At 42.3% G+C, this 21,693-nt stretch overlaps 1 protein-coding gene across 1 annotated transcript in view; it reads left to right on the top strand.

The window, feature by feature from the left end:
- Nucleotides 1-1,785: 1,785 nt before the first annotated feature.
- The window catches only part of ADAMTS5 (ADAM metallopeptidase with thrombospondin type 1 motif 5), a 48,336-nt gene continuing 28,428 nt past the window's right edge, over nucleotides 1,786-21,693 (top strand). The window contains exons 1-2 of the mRNA XM_065676764.1: nucleotides 1,786-3,536; nucleotides 15,484-15,616. Coding sequence (XP_065532836.1) covers nucleotides 2,610-3,536; nucleotides 15,484-15,616 — 1,060 coding nt within the window. The 5' untranslated portion in view covers nucleotides 1,786-2,609. The remainder of the gene's footprint in view (nucleotides 3,537-15,483; nucleotides 15,617-21,693) is intronic.

Below are 21,693 nucleotides of genomic sequence, written 5' to 3'. Positions count from 1 at the left end.
CCCTTGTTTGTTGTTTTTTTTAACTGTCTTAACTTTATAAGTATTTTAAAGTAACTGAGAAAATGTTTAAATTTAAAAATGATGAATAGTCCTGGACCAATGCCCTAAAATGTCATGTGACCTTCCTGATATATAACTCTTAATTTTGGAAGTTACTGACTCCAGTCAAGAATTTTTGGTGGTGATAAAATACTAACAAGTAGAAAAAGAAATATCAGGAGGCTGAGAAGTGAACTTTTGTTCACAGGTATCACCATTTCCGGAAAAACGGAAAAAGAAGAAAGAACACCTGCAAAACTTTGGTGTGTTACATATTTCATAAGCATAACCTCAGGGTGATGTTAATGTAATCATTTACATGAGTATATTAATTTTTGCAACGTTTGTGGCACTAGTTAACCTGTTCTTTACAGAAGCATTAGACTCCTGAAACAGCCTCTGCAAGCTACAGAGGCAGGTGCTGGCCTGCCATTTTCTGCCCACCTGAACACCACACCCTTGATTCTGCGAAGTGTTACAGATGTGCATGCCATGCCCTCGCAGACAGACTGCTCAGGCTGAGAGGCTGCCTGCAGGATAGGACGAGACTGGAAAGCTGTAGTCCCGTTGGAGTCCCACAGCTAGAGAGCACCTGCTCCGGGCACCCACCTTGGGACGTGGAGAGGAAACATGAGCTAATAAGCACTTCTGTGTGTGTGACTCTGTGGAAAACAAGGCACCTGGTGATGCTGGGTCCTCAACAGGAGGAAAGCCGGTGGACTCTGACACCTCCGGTGTCTTGCTCCCTTCACCTTCCCCAAGCCCAGGCTGCCTTCCAGCCCTTGATCCCCGCAAAGAGCAAGCCGTTTGACAATCTTCTCTCACTCTGTGGCCAACGTTAAGGTGGAAAGGGCAGATGAGGGAGTAAATGCAGACATCTGCCCTTTGAGGTGTCCCTGTCTGATCACGAAGTGGGGGAAGGAAGATGAGGGGACACGGTGAATATATGTGTGTGTCAGTCAGCGGGGGGATGATCTAAGTATCTGAAGTCATTCGAAAGTTCAAAGCAAGTATTAACTCTTCCCCGCCCTCCTTCTTCTTCGGGGGCTCGGGGAAAATCACAGTCCGCCCAAACTAGATGACAGCTTGCTGGGACTTAATGACAGGCTCGAGGCAGACTAGTCGCGGCCGCCCAAACAAAGGGAGGAAGTTCGGTGCTGCCGCTGACCCGAGAAGCGGCAGGGGCAAGGGCAGGGGCCGAGCCGGGACAGGGGGTCAGCGGCAGCCGCTCCGCTCCCCACGGCCGCCCCACGGGACCCCGCATCACCGCGCTCGGAAGAGCCCCTACCGCTTCCCTCCCGAGATCCCGCCGTAAACCTGCCTCCCCCTCCAAGCACTGCAAAATGAACGGCAGCCTCAGGCAGGAGAGACGGGGAGCGGGTAGGACGCTAGGTAAGGGCAGCTCCGTCGTCCGCGGCCGGCGGGGAGACGTCCAGCCCCGGGTGATTCTGTAGCTTTAAGCGATTCGAGGGAAACCTCGCATTTTTCACACACATTTTTTTCCCCTGCCGGTCTCTCTCCCCTCCCCGGTTTCCTCCCGCTCTTCCCCTCTCCTGCCGCCCTCTCTCCCGCTCCCTCTCTCCTCCCCTCGCAACCGCCCCCCCCCCCCCCCCCTTCTCCCTCCCCTCAAGTTTCTCCCTCTGATTAAATGAGAAGGAAGTGTGGGAGTGGTGGTTTTGAAGCTCTCCCTTTAAGAGGCAGCCTGAGTGACGAATTGTTGAAATTGCCATTGCAGGATGGCATTCCGCTATAAATTCATTGTTCCACCTCCTCTCATCTTCACATTTCTCTCCCTTCTCCTCATGTTCACATCGACAGACTGGGGATAACAACAACAACAACAGAAAAGATAAAGGGAGGGGGTTTTTACAAAAATCCGGGACGGTTTCCGCTTCTTGGGTTTTTCTTTTTTTTTTTTTTTTTCTTTTTTCTTTTTTTAACCATCTCACCGGAGACGAGCGAGGCGATTTGTGCTGCCTGAATTTCTTCTCTCCCCTTCTCCTCGTCTTCAAAACAAAAGGGGGCAAAAGAAGGAAAGGGAGCCCACCGGAGCCCGAGAAAGTGCCGAGTCGCAGCAGACCTGCCCCCTGCCCCTGCTGCTGCTGCTGCTGGCGATGATCCGGTGACTACAGCAGAGAAGTGGAAGAGGAGAGGGAAATGCTCAAACTTCTCTACTTGCCGGCTCCGAGTCTCCTCTCCTCCTTTTTCTCTCTCCCCGCCTTGCCCCCCCAGCAGAAGTGATTTGGGATTTTTTTGCCTCTCTCCTTCCATGTGCTCCCTGCTCTTCCTTGCAGAGAAACACAAAGTTCACAAGCGAGCGGCTTTTGTTGACATTTTTTTCTCTCCCACTCACACTTGACTATAGAGTTTGGGAGGGAGAACTTTTTTCTTTTTTTTTTTCTTTTTTCCCTTTTTTCCCCCTCCTTCCTATCCGCTTCCCTGCTTCCCTTAACGACGCTGCCGCACTCCGCGGACCGGCTCTTTCCCACCCCTCTCCCCAACTCCTGTTGTTATTATCACTACTATTAATTACCACCACCACCGCGGCCACTCCTGACGGCGAGGCAAGCATGCTCCTGAGGCTGCTCTCCCTGCTGCTGGCCGCCGAGCTGCACCGCGCTCTGGCCCAGCCGCCGGCACCTGCCGCCGCCGTAGCGCCGCCGCCCCCCGCCGCCTCCCCGCACCCGCCGCCCCGGCCCCGGCCCGGCCCTCCCCCCGGGCGGCCCCACGGGGCCAGCGGCGTCGTGCAGCGCCTCGACCCGACCTACGCGGGGGGCGGCAAGGCGGGGTACGTCCTGTACGCGGGGGGTCAGCGCTTCCTCCTCGACCTGGAGCGCGACGGGGCGGTGGGGCCGCGGGACGGCGCGCCTCCGCGCTGCTACTACCGCGGCACGGTGGACGGCAGCCCGCGCTCCCTGGCCGTCTTCAACCTCTGCGGCGGCCTCGACGGCTTCTTCGCTGTGGGCCGCTCCCGCTACACCGTGAAGCCGGCGCGGCGCGGCCGGGAGACTGCCGGCCCGCACATCTACGGGGAGGGCCCTGCCCGCGCCCCGCACCTCTTCCGCAGGGAGCGCTTCAGCTTCGAGACGGTGCCGGCCCGCACCAGCTGCGAGACCCGCGACCCGGCCGGGACGGCGCTGCCGGAGAACGGGCGACGGCGGCGGAGGAGGCGTCGCTCCGTCTCCCGGGCCCGGCAGGTGGAGCTGCTGCTGGTGGCCGACGCCTCCATGGTCCGCAAGTACGGGAAGGGGCTGCAGCACTACCTGCTCACCTTGGCCTCCATCGCCTCTCGGCTCTACGCCCATGCCAGCCTGGAGAACCACGTCCGCCTGGCGGTGGTGAAGGTGGTGGCCCTCGGCGAGAAGGAGAAGGGGCTGGAGGTCAACAGGAACGCTGCCACCACTCTTAAGAACTTCTGCAAGTGGCAGCACCAGCACAACCGCCTCGATGATGACCATGACGAACACTACGATGCAGCCATCCTCTTCACCCGCGAGGTAGGCATCACCCGAACTGACAGCGACTTGGTGTCCCTTGAACCATGTGCTGTAGGGTAGTTGGGCCACAGCAAGGCCAGCCTGTGGCACACCAGCCATGTTGACCAGCTCTGCCCAGTGGTTGCTTCTCTGTTCGCATCTTCAACCTTTCCGATGGGTTGCAATGCGTCTTGGGGATCCATACCCATATGCACAGCTGCTAGGGATGGAAGAGGGGTTGAAAAGCCAACAAACTGCGTATGCATTTGTGTGACTCCCTCACCAGCAAGGTCATCCCCACTGTGGGTATGCAGCCTTTCATGCCAGTGCAGTGCAGGGACTCCTGCCAGGGTAAAGAGGTGGTAATTTGCCAGACTGGGGAATTTGGCTGAGGCTACCTAACTTATCTCTGCTTGAGAGATGATGTTGTTCCATCTTTCCTAGTGAGATGTTTCACAGGCAGCCCCTCTCTCCCTGGGAAGGTGGTCCAGGCAAAAAGGGCTGATAACATTCCCTAGCCTAAATTGATCCCTAAACAAACCTGCTAGTGAAAATGGGGAAGAACACCTTAAAAGTACATGCAGCTTCCTTGTTGAGTGCATTGAGATGCTATTTCCAGCAAGAATAGCTCCACCGCACTGGAAGGCAGCAGCATTTGTGGTTCAAGGATAGGACGTAAATGCAAACCGCAGGTAAACAGAGCTGCAGAAGTTGAGTGAGCTGGCTGGTGGCAAGTGGATGAAATCTCTTTCTCAAAGTGAAAAATGAGTGTCCTGATCAACTGTGGGTCGGATCCGGCTGGAATTACCCATGCAGAGTTGAACCTTGCTCCGTGCCAAGCTGTTAATTAATTTCATTGCCAGAGGTCATTAAGGGACATTGCTCTAGTAGACTTGTGGCCGAGTTTATGCAATGAAGTTCTTCTGTAAGAATATCCCTTCAGTGGTTTGGGTTTGGTGTTTTCTTCCTTTCCCCAACTGCGAAAAAAATAACTGCTTGACTTTCCATTCGTTTGAGTTCTCGTGCTTTTCTACATCATAGGAGCCTGCCAAAAAGGATGCTTTGGATGGTTTGTGGAAGGAGTTGCTCCAGAAGAGGGAAAAAAAAAGCTCCTGGCTTGCTTTTATAGCTGTAAATAGTTGAAACATTAGGTTCTGTGTCAGTCAGGCATCACTTGTAAAGGGGGAGCCTTTTTCAGCAGTTTAAATCCCATCGGTCCTATTTGCAAGCTTTCATTTTTTTATCATTATAATCTGAATGAAAGCAGGCTACCTAGGCTGGGTCAGAATGCTCTTGCTTTTTGCTGTAAACATCCTTTCTAATGGCTTATTAGTTAATCCTGTGCCAGAATCACTTCGCCAAAGTGTTTTTCTCAATATTCCCATTTATTTCTCTGGGATTTATTACAATTCAGAAACTTTTAGGGTGGCAGACTGTGAATCTTAACATCAATTGCCAAGTTAATTTGGATTGAGATAGGATGGGAATTTAAAGAGCACTTGCTTTACAGATGCTTATGTGTAATTCTTTGTATGGATGTCCTGCTGCCAGAGTAAGGGTGTGCTGCTAATCAGTAATCCACTTTCAAAGAAGCCTGAGCAAAGCATCTTCCATGCCTAGAGTTAACTCTTTTGGATGTAAGTAGTACCTAAACTAAACAAAATGTCACAGTTCCTGTGATCTCCTTCCACGCTTAAGATGCAAATATTGCTTGTACTGTTACTTAGAGATGTAAATGATTTGCAAGAAAAAAGCACAGGCTACTGTTTTCTTGGTTTACATTTTAACAGGTTTAACTATGGGATTAGCTCCTCAGTGCAGTTCAGTATAACTTAATCTGCTTTAACGATTCGCTGTGTGCACACACACGTTGTTTGGCATTATGTTTCAGTGTCTGACTCAATAAGAACAAGTTTCTTGCTACATGTGTTCACGATGTTGTTTGCAGGGAGTATGCGTGAGTCCACAGCATTTTTATATGCTTACGCTTGAAATGTCAACATGAATCTATTTGCTCCTTCTGGCATGTAAATACAAAAAGGGTTAAAGGGTGAAAAAGCAGTAGAGATGTTTCCCGGAGAAAACAGCCCCACTTTGAACTAAAGAGAGATTTTTTCCAGTTTAGCTTTTCAATGAGAGTGGCAGCAATTGGCAGGAGGATCCAACTTTTACAACTATGTTTTGAATGTATGAAGTACGTTGCTTAGCTACTAGACGCCAAGCCATGGCTGCATGTTTTGATGGGCTCTGAATACCGTCATGCTAATTTTTGAGCATCCAGATGTCTTCTTCTAAATGGCTTGTTTTTTAGGCATGGGGTAAATGTGTGAGGTACATTTTCCATCTTTGTTTACTAACTGAGGCCACCATGAACTTCGTGTCTCTGTCAACAGAATAATATTTGCAAATCATTTGTCAGCTGAAGGCATGTCCTCAGCTGTATGTAACTGTTTACATGTAGTTAAAATCTAAATGCTTGTTGTCATACAAGTCTGTAATATACTAATTATCTTCATTCTGGAGCGACATTTACTTGGATGCTATTTCTGACACCAAAAGAGGCTCTGAAATGATACCAGTTTTACTTGAGTTCTTTATAAAGGAAAAATCCCATCAGAATTCAGCACCATCACTTCCTCCTCTTCTGTTGTCATTGCTTGTTTAAAGATAAAATAATAACCACTGACAGATTAAGAGTGTGCTGGCAGCTTTCCCTCATTACAAAATTAGTACTGGTAGTTCAAATCATGATCAACATCATCATTCATACTAGGAAGTACTTCCTATGTGAAAAGATTTTTAGAAGGAGATTTAGTGATTCTGGCTTAAAAACATCCACTCACTTTCAGTCATAATCTGTATTTAATTTGATAAGCGCTTTAAAGCAATAGTGCTGCAGAGCATATTAAATAGTAAATAAATATGAGCATGAGTTCAGTTTTGGGTGATACATGCAACATGCTAAAGCTATTTTAAAGTTCTGTATTGCATATCAATAGTGGCAAGGGCCATGTAGCTATCCATTAGCTGCACCAAATCCTATGTTTACTCTGTAGCTGCAGGGAAAACTACAGTAACGTGTCTGGTTGTTATTGTCACCTGTGTAAGAGGTTGGGAAAGCCTTCAATGGGCACAGAAATTATCTATCACTAAGCATCACAGAAACTTACTTGGGTTCCACAGCATTTGGTTAAGTTCCCAAAATCTAATAAGGAGAGGTGTATTTTCCCAGTGGTCTCAAAATCTCATTTTTACCCATGATGGCCAGCATCAGTCTTGACAGAGGTCTGACTTGTCAGTACCAACAGGTGATCACTTTCTAATAAAACCAGAGAGAGCTCCCTAAGGTGTAAGTCTTTACAACCTTAGAGAATACACAGGTCCCCTGCTGTTTGACTACTTTCTGGATGAGTCCTTGACAGCAGCTGTAAATTTTGGGGCCTCATGCATCCTCAGAGCATCTTCCATGGGATATGGTGATCATCTGATGGCCAGGTGAGTCTTTTGCTCTGTGAGGCAGTGGAGAAGCATTTGTTTGGTGGGGAGGAGGAAGAGCTTCTAAAGTCTTCTTCCCCTGCTTTGTTCCCAGTGGCAGTGAAGTCAATAGCAAATTTAGAATTTAGTCCTTTTCAGGCTTTTTGTTTGTGAACAGTTCCTGGAAGCTGGAAACAGGTTAGCTACAGTCTTCAGGTTTTTATGGGTGCAACAAAATACTTGGTAGATCATTTGTCACAGTAAAAAAAAACATGTTGGACATGACTTGCAAACTGCACTTGAACTCAGACTGTTCTTTTCCGAGGTCTAGCCTGCTCTGTAATTATCCTCTAGAATTCATCCAGTCTATTTCATTAGTGACCCTTAGTTAAATTTCAAGTGAACTATTGAATGCATTTGGACATAATCCAGTTCTCTTGCTTTCCTTTTCCCCAATTCTGAATCATGTGAAAATTAAAACAGATATTTCTCACAGTAGATACAGGCAACAAGAGCGAGAAAAAAATACTTTCTGAAGTGCTTGTTAGCATCATCCGTGATAGCGCCATCATGCCTGGCTCTAACAAAAAGTTCATGCTCAAGCCAAAGGCTTCTGTCCTGCTTTTTTCTACACAGTAATTATATGGGTCTTGTGTGTATGATTTAGTTTAACTGTCAATCTGACAGTGCTGTTGAAATTTAACAGCAAGCTTTTGATTATCTCAGCTCTACAGATGATAATTTCATTGCATGGAGCACATGCTTTCCTTGGCCCTAGTTCTTTCTTTTTCTTTTTTTTTTTTTCTTTTTTATGTTATCATCTTCCCACAATTATTATCCCATATTAGTAAAGCAGGTCACTATACTAGCAGTCAATAGAATCATATATTTCTCTAATGTTTATTACTCTGAAGAAATTATAATCTGATGTGTTTACCAGTTTCATAGCATTTTCACCAATTTTGTTGCAAATCTAATACTTAGATAATGTCCCTTGGGAAAACAAAGTGGGACCTAATTTGTGCAGAAGCAGCATGGTTCACACTAACCGACAGAGATGCTCAGGATTTTTCCCACAGAGGAAGAATGGGTTGGGCATGTTAAATTTCACATTGTAACTTGTTCACCAGCTACCAGTTTCACTGCTGAGACTTTGTTTGCCCTTCTCCTCCGGATACAGAGTCTAAATGCTTTAGGTGCATTTTGTCAATAGTTTTAAATAATCTGTGGTTTGCATTGTGCTGCTGAGTTTTCTTTCTATGCTTTAGGGAAAACAAAAAAAAAAAATCTTTTTAAATCTCTCTTCAAAGCATAAAAACTTAATCCAGTTTAGGCTCTGTTCCTAGTACTTTGTTGCAGTGTGCTTGGATGAGAAGTGCCTGGGGTCCCCTGTACCATATAAGGGAAGAATAAGAACATCCAGTTTGGTGAGGAGATAGTTTCTGAAGCCAGCAAGTGTAGCACGCATGTGCTAAACTAAGCCCAACAAGGCATCGCACATACATTGTGTTTCCTTGAATGTCACCTTAACTTAGAATTCAGAAAGCCTGCTCTGTACATTTGATATTTAAATGCCCCAAACTGAGGTCCGTATTTATCATATTAACCTGAAAGGAAGGCTGTTGCCTGTCTGAAAGCTCTTGAAACACACTGTGGTGCAAGAGGAAACGTTGTTTATTCTGCACAGGGTGCTTGGTGGTGCATTTCCACAAATCAAGCACACCCCATGCGGATTGTTCCTTACATTTATGCACAAAAGTTCCAAGGTAATACACTCACGGTTACGACTGGTCAGTAATATACAATCATTGGCTCTTGCATTCACTCATCTCTGTTGAAAGACACAGTATAGATTTATTTCGCTATGAATGTGCTATGAGTAAGGGTCTCTGTGGGCAAGGGTTTCTTACCTCAGGGGGGGTGTGATTTTTAGTATTATAATGATGGCAGTTCCCTTCTGCACACCTTAAAAGTTAGTTTCATTGCCAACTTCTCACTAATAAGGTATATGTCCTTCATCTGAGAATGTTACCCTCCTCCTCTGGGGCCCCTTGGCCTTTGTTCAGTCAGACATTATCTACCCAAAACAAGGCAGTTCTTCTAAAACTTGACAGATATTCACATAGTTTCTTCTGGGGTAAGTTTCAGTCTTCCTGCTGCAAACCTAGCATAAAGTTGACCTCAATTTTTAAATTAAATTACTGGAGGAAAATACATGATTTTTGTTTTAGTAGATACGGAAGGTATCACCATTCTCATTTTCCTCAAAAGGTAACCAGGCTTCAGTCATCCTCTCAAAATATGGCCACAAGAGAAGGACAAAGCATTGTCCCAGTGAATCTGGCAAGAGTCCTTCCTTGCTTCACAGTGGTGGCCAGGCCCTCTTGTGCCCTTACTTGGACATCCCCATGAGCAAGAACACCATTGTCTCAGGAGGATAGCTTTTCACCAGGGATGAAAGTGAAGCCATCCACCTCATGGCTTCCTCCAGGGCAGCATTCCACAATTTTGGCTTATAAAGCCTCTCTTTTAAGTGTCATGATATTGCCTGAGGGGTAAAATAGACCATGCCCTAACTACTTTTTTCAACAGTTAGCTCTTATTTCTAGTGTACCTTTTGCTGTCTGTCAACTTCAGTGTCATGCTCCTTTTGCCTTCCAGGCACCATGCTCTCCTTGGGTGATGCCCATAATCCTTTCTGTTTGGGTGAACTTTACTTTCTTCCACATGTGCCATTCAGCATTGCTATGACATTAGTAAACCCACTTTGCAGAGGGGCGTGCAGGAGGGTGAATGCGTGGGTCCTGAATACCGCCTGATCCCACCCTGCCTTTACAAGGCTGCGGTGAGAGCACTACTGCAGGAAGTCGGAAAGTCGCATTTAATTCCTTCCTCTGCTTGAGGGATTTTAGGTCTGTATTGCCCACCTCCCAGGAGAGGTCCTTAACCGGTAGGTTGTAAGCTGTTCCAGGTGTTAAGGAAACTTTCCACCCCTCTGACCAAAGCATGTCACTGTTTAGCAAGTATTTCAAGATTCATATGGTGAGAAGGAGAGTAATCGTGACCTGAAGCCACTGACTGGAGCGCACCACTTAGAGCAAGGCAGTCTGAGTTCCCAGGCTGTTTCTGTAATTTACTGCAGGACTGTTCAGTGTAAAAATACAGAAGCAGGCTGAGGAATAGGGACCAAAAATTAGGTCGCTTCACAAAGTAAGCACTAACTGCAGCTTGGGCTAGGGAAACTTTCGGCACATGGAGCCAGAACTCCCTGCGTGCATTGGCATGTGCAGACCTTCACTGTAGGCCACAGCCTGGTGTATACCATAGGGCATTCTCCTAAGAAGAAGGCTCCTAAGTATACTCATCTTGGAAAGGAATTTGAAGCTGTATCACCTTCTTATTGGGCAAAGGCTTTAACTGGTGAGCCATTGTAAAGAAACCAGACAGCAAGCAAAGAAACACACAGAGATATGAAAGCTGTTTACTATGCTTTAAAAGAAGGTGATATGCAGCTGTGTGGCCTAATCCTGTTGGTTTCTCATGCATCTTATCTAAGAACATCTATAGTCTTAGCTTCCCCAGGGGCAAAGATGGAGAAACATTAAGCATCTCAACGCCAATCAAGCTTTAGTAAAAGCTAGGTGCTAAACTACCCAGGACTGTAAAACTGTGACACTTTGGGGCCCGTAAGGTCACAAAATGAACACCCTGTGAAAGACAGGTAACTCAAAGACCAGAGGACACATGAGCCAATTTTTTTCTTACATTCCACCAAACTGTCCATGTTGGTGCTTAAATCCCATTTTGGATCAGGTCCATGGGCTCTGGCCTTGTATCAGGTTTCACTAACCAGTTTATTCTTGGTTTTAAGCCTACTGCACAAATCAAAGGATTTCAGGTAAAATAAATAAACTGCTCCAGCAGGGTGCCACGCCAGTTATCTTCATTCAGAACAATGCCACGTATACATGGCAAACAGCCAGCGGCTCTTGATGTACTTATGAATGCCAAGAAAACCTGGCTTTTAATAAGCCATCTAATTAACTACTAGTCTTATGATGTACATCTCAGTTTTCCTAAGTCATTCCTTTGCCAAAGCTTAAGTCTTAACTTCTATTGCTGCCTGTGTAGCAAATGCATTCTTCTATTTTGAAACAACTGTAATGAAGATCTGTAATGCAGATCAAGGGCCAGACTCTGCGTTTCTTCTTTAGAAGTATCAAGAAACACTTATTCTTCGAAACTTCTGCCCACTATGTGGAAGCAATTACATGAGTATACAGATCTGAGTAAGTGATCAACTTTTTTAATAGAAGCCACACACCAGAGTGAAATAATCATTGGAAACTGGTTTTGGAAACACGTGAGTCCCTGCTTTCTTAGTCTTTTAGCTGGAATATGAAAAGTTGAGGAGACCCACACAGATTTCTAAATTGCATCATTACATCAAAGCCTGTTTAAACAACAACCAAAAAAAAGAAGATTTTCAAGGGAAATTAAATATTTTACTTCAATGAAGTCTGAGACTGCTTTCTAAGACTGCCCAGGGAAGCTAAAAGTATGACTATTGATGCTGGTAACAAATAATGCATGGCAAGCACAGCTACACGAGGCTTAAGTCAAAAGAAAGTTTGCCGTAAAGTTTCAATCTGGAAGTGTAAGCAGGCATGATTTTCAATAACATCACTCAAAATCATGCTGTTGGCAAGGACCATGTAGCTAGGGAATGGTGACTTGAGCTGATAGCAAACTTTTTGGAATATTTGTCTCAGAGATGCCACTGGATTGGCTTCAATTATATATATAGTATATGCTATGTGATGCTATGAATAGAAATACGTTAAAGTTCAGAAAGTGCAGCAGCAAGAGAAATGAAGAATGAGACTATGAGTTGCAAACATAATGGAGTCTTCAGTAGTCTGCTTAAGTGATAATTGACAATATCAGCATTAGCTTAAAAAAATCATCCTCATGCAGTCAGTGAGGACTAAAGTCTGCAAGGAAAACCAGAAGGCTCAGGACATACTCCCTATTCACAGCATAGCCAATGCATGCCCTGCTCTACGGGCATCCTGTAGACATCCCTATTCAATAACAGCTTCATACAAAGAAGCTAATGGCAGAAAATATTTCCTGTCCTTGTTTCCAAGATCCTTTATAGGCCTCATCTACCAGTTCCCAGCTGGGATTCAGTAGATGGCTCTAGGGCTCCCCACACAGCCTTGCTCAGACTGCTGGGGAGGCAGTGCGGATGTGGTCAGGGAGCTGGCTAAAGGAAATGTGGCTTTCCTGTATCACTGTCCACTACTTTCTGACCACAAAGTGGTCTCTCCTCTCTTCTCCTTTACAGGGATCATTGGTCCCACGCTATCTGAGGACAGCTGTATTGCAGCTGCCTCTGAGGTGTTGGAGGAGCTAGGTAATTTTAAACATAAGCAATTCTCAGAATCACTTATTTGCGGCTGTGGGATTTCCTAGGAGCAGCCTTTAACTAATACAGCCCTCCAAGAAATTCATTTTATCTAACCCAAAGTTAAAGTATTTCATAAATAAAGAATAAAGCCTGTTCTGTTTTGTCTAGACAACTATTATGCAATGCCTTGAAAGTTATTAGTGGGATGCTGAGATGTGTGCGTATGTGTCATGCTTGGGAAGTGATGGAAATGGAGGAACAGTGGTTTGATGAAGTGACTGGATTTCTAAGGAAAACTAGGCAGGCAGGTGGTGCAATGTCAGTAACACATAACATATGAAAAAGAACCAAACATTGCTAGGTCCGCAAGAGCTTGCATATATACTTAGCTATTTATTTATATCTCATGAAGGTGGTGTAATGCAATACTATGAATAGCTTTCAAAATTTTGAGGGAGGGATTACTAACCAGCCAAGAGTCAGAAGGGCTGCGTACAGATAACATCCCTGTTGTGATTTTTCATACTTCACACATCACATCAGAAGTAACTCTAAGGAATTAGTTTATGAGATTGCCTGCTTAGAAAGACTGTATTCTTTTAATTAGACTCATGTCATCAAATCCAGAGGTCTGGTTCTGTTTGCTAGTATAGCTTCATAGTCATATCAGTGGCATAGTTTCTTTTTTGCATGCAGATGGAAATATAGCATGCATTGGCATAAGACATCTGTGTGCTGATATAATTGTGCCCACACTCTGAGCAGTGCTGATGTAAGTATCTACGTAATAATGACACCCAGATACAAGAAAAGACCATATGACACAGAATTTGCATGCAGAGACAAGGCCTGAATTAATGTATTTTATACTATTATTGGCACTGTCAACCTGAAAGTAATTTAGATCTCCTCCAGTAAGCTGCTTTCTGTCTATGTTCTTTTTGATACTTGTGTAAGAATTTCCATTAAACTGCTTGTATAGATTCAGTTCGAATTACACTAGTATAAAGGTACCTTACTTTCTATATAGCTTACACTCATTAGACTGATTATATCACCATGAAAAGGTACTTTTATTGGTACTATGCACATGCATTTTTCTGAGTCTTGTTACTCCTGCTGCTGTAGGTAAGCCACTTGCAGATATGTTTACATAGAGTTTACTGCATGTAAACTTGATATGTAGCTTACTTTATGTAAAATATACCCTTAGATTGAAAAGGCCAGACTCAGAAGTGATACATAAAGGACTAAATGGATATGAACCCAAGCAAAAGTAATAGGAGTTTAAGGATTGTCTCTGTCTGCCTTTTTGAATACGACCTGTATGTCTGAGGCTATAACAACATGACCTCACTTAGGGCCTCTTCCAACTTTGGTCTAGAGATGCTGAAAATAATATGAATTTTATTTGCCAAAATAAAACTGGAAATAATTGTATTTCTTTTAAAGTATTTGAAAATGGGCATCCTTATTCTGTGCCTTCCCATAAGCCGTGCAGAGCCAGGAGTAAAGTCTGGGGAGCTGGCTGGATATCAAGGGTGGGAGCCAGTGGGGTTCAAGAGAAAATTGTCTGCATATTACCTGCATTGCTACAGAATGGAAGTTTTTCCTAAACCATAGGTTATACCTGTGAAAATTTGTTAATTTAAATACTTTTAAACCTTATTCCTTCTATGGCATTTAAATCTTGATGTTAAGTAGCACCAAGAGTGAACTTCCCAAAAAGAGTTCCCAGACACCTGGGAGTCCAAAATGATCCCAAAATTCTAGCTTCATATATGCAATACTGCTATGTAATTTTAGCTTGAAAATTTCTTTATTTCATCTTGGTGAGAAAAAAACCCACTTTTTTTGGTAAAGAGATGCTTTGTCACAGTATCTGTGAACTTTATTTTTCTTTAACTTCAGTGGGATTTGAATCCTGTGCATTTTCAAGCTTGCATATATTTGAAACTTACCAGTTGACATTGTTGACCTGAAGCCTTATATAGGATATCTGTTATTCAGATGGATTAATTATGAAAGGCTTTGTGAAAGAAAGTAATTACAAAAGGAGATCTGAAGGAAAAAAGTCTTAAAAATGAAGGGGGAAAAGCTACTCTTTGATAATTTTGACAGTACTTGATAATCCTGTCATATCTTGAAAATGACAATTTCATTCAACCACAATAAACTGCTGAAGCTCCAAAATGGCGTGGTACCATGGCACCTACTTTTCTTTCTCAGCCAAAAGAGCATATATATGTACATTCAGACTACTATTCCTCCCTTTGCTTCAGAAGCAGCACTCAGAAGTTACTGCTGATGATTAAAACACTATCGGACCAAAGCTGCCTTCATTATTATTACCATTTTGGAACAGAAAGTAAAAATCTAATGTTACCTGCATGGTTTTTGGAGACATGCCATATCTACAAGTAGGAAACATAATCTAATTGTTGCATTAGTAAGACTAGGAATCAAGGGGTTTTACACTGCCATATCACTGACTCTTTAAGCAACCTCTGAGAATTACTTAAATACTTGGTATGTTGGGTAATACATTATTGATCATTGTACTACTTGATAGATGTGACATGAGGTTTAATATATAACAATCTAATTTCTTTAAGTGCAAATGAAAGACTTGCTTTTGGAAAAGAAGAGCGGTCTCTGGATCAAGGACTGATCAGGAATCTGAAGCTTTCTCTCTATGCCTTGGTTCACTTTCTGTAAATAAATAAAATATTCTATTTTTATTGTCAATGAAGAAATGGTTCTGTGGAACGTATTTAGAGCACCTCCATGCGAGTCTGGGCCTCTTCTATACATTGCAGAAATACAAATGTAACTAACAAGAATTAGTTACAGAAGGTATCCAAATGCTGTTAAAGTCAATGAAAACATTGCCACTGACTTTACCGGGCCTGGAATTGCATCATTGTATCATACTTTTAAACTGTATTAGATGGAAGTTTTTATTGACGCTTTTATCGAGTTTCTGCTGTTCGCAAAGGGTTGGTGACTTTAACCTGTTGTTACCTATGGATGTAAACATTTATTTTAATGATTTTTTTTTGTTTTTTCCTTCCTGGGCAGGATTTATGTGGGCATCATTCATGTGATACTCTGGGAATGGCAGACGTTGGGACCATATGCTCTCCTGAGCGCAGCTGTGCAGTGATTGAAGATGACGGCCTCCATGCAGCTTTTACAGTGGCTCACGAAATTGGTATGCAGTGCCTTTTCTGTTCACTTGCCAAATCAAACACTTGTAACAGCTGCATTAGTAACCAAAATACTTTGCAATTAATTCCAGATTTCCCCTGGTCCAGATACTCACTTGGGGATTAAGGCTGTATACATATGCACTTCAGGGTTAACTAATAAGGGATCAGAAGGCAAGTGAAGGCTCACAGTAGGTGTTTCCTTTCTGACAGTGTCATTTCTAAGCAGTAGTTGAAGTGAAAATTCAAAGCCTGCTGCTACTGTCCAAAGATGTCGATACATGTGTCTCCTGAGAAAGCATTTGGCCTGTCTATTGTAATTCGCATACATTTATTGCACACACAGTGGAATATAACTTGCGTTTTTGAAGTCCATGCATGCTCTATTGTCAGGAAACATTATTCTGGGACAGTGCGTTAACTGCACTGTGGAAAAAAACAGAATTCTAATCTTTTTCTAAGTGTATGGAAATTCCACCTTTATGGTAAAATATGGTACTACTGTGAATCTTGAAATAAGTTAATTATTATTTAGGTGGTAAAGTTTTGGTCAAAAAAACCTCTTCAGGTTTGTTTCAGTTTCCACCTCTGGATAGCAACACAATGTAAAGATTTAAGATAGAATTAGTGACAGAAGAAAGTTCATATTCTGCGATATTCCATCTGTTGTGATATATTCTTTCAGAGAGACTGCTGCCATTTTGGTAATTTTTAATTTACTAATGTTTTGTGAGCTGTGTTCACTGGAGGTGCGTTTAGAACGAGGGCTGCTCGCCTTGGTGAGTGAGCAACAATTTAAAAGTGGAGAACATATTTTTTAACATTCTTGGAAGGAAATAACAAGAAAAGGAGAACTTGCAGAGAGAGCCAATTGCTGAATTGCCTTGTACCTTATGCCAAACCAAAGTAAAGTTTGCTTTGGGAGTATCATTGCAGTAGTTCAGTTTTCAAGTAGCTAGCAGGTAGAACCCAAGAGTTATGTGCCTTATATATACAACTGGCTCAGCAAACAGAGGTCACCAAGTATGAAAAAGCAGCTGGCATGCCACTGAGCTGGCCCTTCAATGTTTAGGAAACCTAACCCTACTGCTCTTGTGGTGCTACAGAGAAGTGGTATCAGTAGTGGCTGCAGTGCGATCATGTGTTGCATGAAAATATAAAATACTTGTGGCAGAATTAGTCTCCAAAACAGAAATCTTGTTTTAATAAGCAAGACTATAACTATGAAAGAAAAAGCCCTTTGAAATCACTAATTCAGAGTATTTAGAGATAAGTGCAGCAAATCATCAAATACAGCTTCACATCAGAAGAGTTTAGTGACATCAAACCTGGATGCTGTGAAACCAAGGAGCTTTCATGAACCTTGTCTAGAACTGGGGCAAGTAGATTGGCAGACTTCACCTATCACTCAAAGGCCAGTCTGCTAGAGAGTGCTTGTGTGTTTTTGCATCCAGAAGCAATGCGTACTGGTGAAGTTTGGCAGGCATTGGCAAGGTCAGATGAGGGACCTTCTTGCAATATGTCAACCAGTGTTGATATATCTGGTGTGTGAAGAGGTGACTATGTGTCTCGACTACCAATTTATCAGCAATAAATACGTGACTAGACAGATTAGAAATGACAGAACATACATCAGTAAAGATAGGGGTGAGCATAAATATACTTATTACTGCCTTGAATTTCACACAAAGAAAATGTAAACAAAATTAAATATTTTTAGTGATCTCAAAGACATTTTCATACCTAGACATTTACAGGAATCAGTAGAAGCTATAATTTTCAGTGTAAAAAAGGCATGAATTGAAATTAATAAATAAGTACCCGATGGACAAAAAAAACCCCTCTAGTTTTGAGTTTTGAAGCTGTTTAAAATAACACCCTTTTTTTTATCCTTACCATAAGATTTTAAGAAAGGAGGGGTGTCAAGTCGCAGAATGATCTTTGTGTGTGTGGCCTGAAGTGCGAGAAGTTGAGAGGAAAACACAGCTAAAATTGCTTGAGTACTTATATTAAATTAAAGGTAAAAAAGGATGAAAAATAGAAGTGTGGCATGGATACCCTTTAGTTAAGCACTTTGGGGAAAACCTTGCTTTATTTTATTTGGAGACCAAATTTCTTCCTGCCAATCAGGCATCTTAAACTTCCCCCTATCCTGTGGGTAGGGCGTAGCTTTAATTTTACAGTGGCTTAGTTATTCAGTGGAATTCACCTGGCTACATAAGAGATGCCCTTAAGAGACTAAGGGGATGCTAAGGGCTCTAAGCCTAAGACACTTCTTTCTGTCAGTACGAATAGCAAGGTGAGTCACTAAGTGAATCAGAGTCACCATCTGCAGTTTTTTAAGTAACTGTGCTACATGTGCATGGGCAGCAGATGCATCATCATTAACATAGACTTGATCTGGAGAATGGCTGTGTGTCCTTACTAACTTCCATGGGGATCTGAATGCTCTTGTTTCCTCTCTGAAGGATCCAGGAACATTTTTCAGGTTCAGAATCTTTCTCTGAAAGGCAACCAAAGTAAATGGAACTGCAGCTCAAATGCGGAGGTGCACAGCCCAGGGGCTGAGGTTGGATACATGCATAGGAAGCAAAAAGTTGCCAGGGTTTCTACTACTTATACGTTCGATGTTTATTTTGTTTCTTTCAGATAAAATCCAGGAGTTTTGACCAGTGGTTTTTGAGGGGAAGAGTATGAATGAGCAGCAGTAACAGGCAAAACCTCCACAGAGCTATAAACAAGAACACAGAAAGAAATAGGTGCAACCAAATTCTTAGTACAGCTGATTAGCTGACAGTAAGAGGTGGAGATCCATATACAAAGACTAACAAGGCTGGACATGAATCTTGTGCTACTTATATGTAGGAAAATCAGGAATAATTTGTCTTTGATGTCAAATACAGAAAATGAGGATAATGCAACAGAAAAACAGGAGGAAAGCTTATAAGTTTGAATGTGACAATCCAGTTTCTCCTCCAAATAAAAGGAAGCAGTGCTAACAGCATAAATGTTACTTTTAAATCATAGTCTGTCAAGACATCCAGCTACTACTAGTAAATCCATATATGGTTATTTTCTAGCAGGGGACATGCTGCTATCAGTTTGGACAGTAACAGCTTTGCAGTCACAAAAACAGTTTTCTGGATTCATGCATGAAATAATCTGAGATCCATGTTGTGGCATATGGATGTGTTTTTTTTACTTTAAGCACCTCCTTTAGCTATGCCTCCATAGCTTTCCAGGGATATCTGAGCTAGCTTAGGCACAGTATGTAGACATTTTCCAGGCCTTTGTTATTGTCTGTAAAAAAATTATGTTTCCTTATTTTATGCACTTCCTTGCTTCACAGAGACATCTGGAGAAAAGTGTTAAAGAACCTATGACTGCACATAATCTCAACATTTATTTAAAGGTTTTCATAGGTCAGCACTAGTATTTTGCTTCTCCATATATCACTTACTAAAATAACCATCAGGAAACAAAAATAACTAGATTCTCACTCTAAGACTCTGGAATTTTGGGTTGAAGATTCATTGCATTTACTGTTGAATTATAAGCCAACCTATGCATCCCATGAAGATAAGCAGGATCCAATATCACCAACAGACACAGTCAATTTGAAGTTACGTTTAACATCTCTTGTGATGGGATATATCTAGTGCATGACAATGCCTTGTTTAGTAGTCTGGTGTTGCATTTTGTAATAGTCATGGTCAGAAGTTTCAGATGACTTTGGCTCCTCTTATGCTGGAGTCCCCTATGCTTCAGTACAGGCAGCCCACCATCCTAAATGGTTTGTTATCTACTAAAACAGAATAAGAGGAGCTCAAGAGAAAATGAGTGGAGCTACTGCTCATTTTATCGATAGGTAATTTCCCAAAATCACAAAGAAGTTTCAAGAAAAGCCAAGGATTAAAGTTGTCTCTTGAGTTTTGATCTAGTCCTTAAATACAAAAACATCCTTCCTGCATTCTTTAAGCAGTCAAAGCTCTATTTTAGTTCAGGAAGAGTTACATGGGTCTAATAACTTATATGTATCTTTATTCTTTCCATCAATCTTAAAGAACTTTTTTTTCAGTTTTTTAGAGGAGATACAGAGAAAGCCCCTGCCTTTTTGCTCAGTGGTAATGTTCATTTGACCTTTTGCAGAGTTCCTATTTCTCTATTAAGCAACCATGCTGACGTGTTATTACTCCTTCTATCCTCCTGAGTAATATGGTTTACTGATGTTCTTTCCAAGTATTTTATTTTTAGGATATAGCTTTTAAATTCCTACATGGAACTAATTAAACCTGTGTTCATTAGGTTTTTTTGACTTGTGACTTTAAAGAAGGGAAGGCCAAAAGGGGCATAAAAGCAATGTTCAAATATATTAAAGAAATAATTGCAAAAATTTGCCTCATATATCATTCTCCATGTCCACCTGGGACAGAACAAGGGGTAATGGCCTTAAATTGCAACAAGGGAAATTTACTTTAAGCGTTAGCCAAAATCATCTAACCAGAAAGACAGTTAAGGACAGGAATAAATTGCTGGGGGAGGCTGTGAAATCTCCATTACTGGAGGTTCACAGGAGCTGGATGGCTAAAACAGCCATGGCTTAGGGGACGCTGATCCTACCCTGCAGTGGAGGGATGCACAAGATGGCTTTTCAAGTTCTCCTCTCAACCTCATTTTATATGGTTACGTGAAGTTATCACAACTTCCTCCACAGCTATACTTTGTAACACCTAAAATCAAGTACAGAAACTAAAACCAGAAAATGATGTGTTTTATACCAGATCTTTTAGAGCATGCTGTCATTCTGTGGCATTTGCCACCACTGAGGAGATCACAAGCTCTGTCAGCAAAGTGTAGTACTTTACTAAAGAAGCCATTTTAGAAGTGAGGTATCACTCCTGGGGTCCTCACTCAGGTGGTTCACTGAAGTGCACCAAAATACCATTTGCTAAATTCTGAGTGGATTAAAAGTATTTCTTCAGAGCCTTAGTGTGTATTTGAATTGTAGGCCTCTGTAGAAGGAGGGCCATGTCTACCATATCTAACCAACGTAACCTTTACAGCAAACTCTATGATTCTGACCCTTCTTCAGAAAAAATTAAACCAAGAACAATCTATATGGTACTTAAATGGTAGTCTTGATTTTGATGTCCATAGAAGAGTCAAAAAATGCTCTTACTCCATATTTTACTTCATGCTCATTTTGTGCACACTCAGAAGTAATTAAACACAGTCATCTTTTCTACTTCTGAACATGTAGCCCTTTGATTTCAGGGCTGTCAAGACAGAGCTGATAAAGGCAAGTTTCAGACTTGACAGGTACAAATCTTTTGTAGCTTTTCATTTCAAGGGGGATAGATTGCCGAGGGCACAGAATCTCACAGGCACATGAAAAAATTGTGAAGGTTGTCTAACTTTTGTGTTATATTTCCTTCATGACAAATGAAGTTAGGCAAGTATCCAGGTAATCATAATTAGGCAGATTTGCTTTCTTAGCATGACAAAAAAGAGAGAGAGAGTACACTCATCCAAGTCTTCTCTGATGACATACATCAGGAAAATTGCTGATTCCTTCTCTTTCTTTGAAAGTTTTTCAAAGTTCCATCTAAAATTCTGCTTGCAAAAACTCTTGAATTAAACCCTCACAAACATAATCCCCTTTGGTTAAGAGAAAAGATGGGCAGTCAAAGCTAAGCCATCACAAGAGATGAAGAGTGGAACAGAAAACTTAACTGATGCTTCAAAATGCAAACATAAGCTGTATAGAAGGTTGCTAGTTAAAATTTGGGGTAAAAAGGCTTGGCTTGTGCAACAATATTTTGATTAACTTATGCTGTTATATGGAATATATAATTGTCCCCCTTGCAGCACACATGGTGCTTAAAACAAACCTTTTTTAGTGAAACTGAGACAGTTTGTATGGAAAAGTAGAGAGATGGAAAGGGGAAATTGGTATGCTGTAGCAAAAAATGAATTCTCGGGTTCTGAATATGCTTGAGCTTTTCTTTATTTACCACATACTTTTAAGTCTGAGTAGGTTGGGCATCTTTGTCTTCTTAGTGTCTGTGAAGCGATTCTGTCA

This window comes from Lathamus discolor, chromosome 4 (assembly GCF_037157495.1).
Source record: "Lathamus discolor isolate bLatDis1 chromosome 4, bLatDis1.hap1, whole genome shotgun sequence".
NCBI classification, from domain to species: domain Eukaryota; kingdom Metazoa; phylum Chordata; class Aves; order Psittaciformes; family Psittacidae; genus Lathamus; species Lathamus discolor.
The sequence above is the reverse complement of the archived record's forward strand: the minus strand, read 5'-3'. Positions and strand labels throughout refer to the sequence as shown.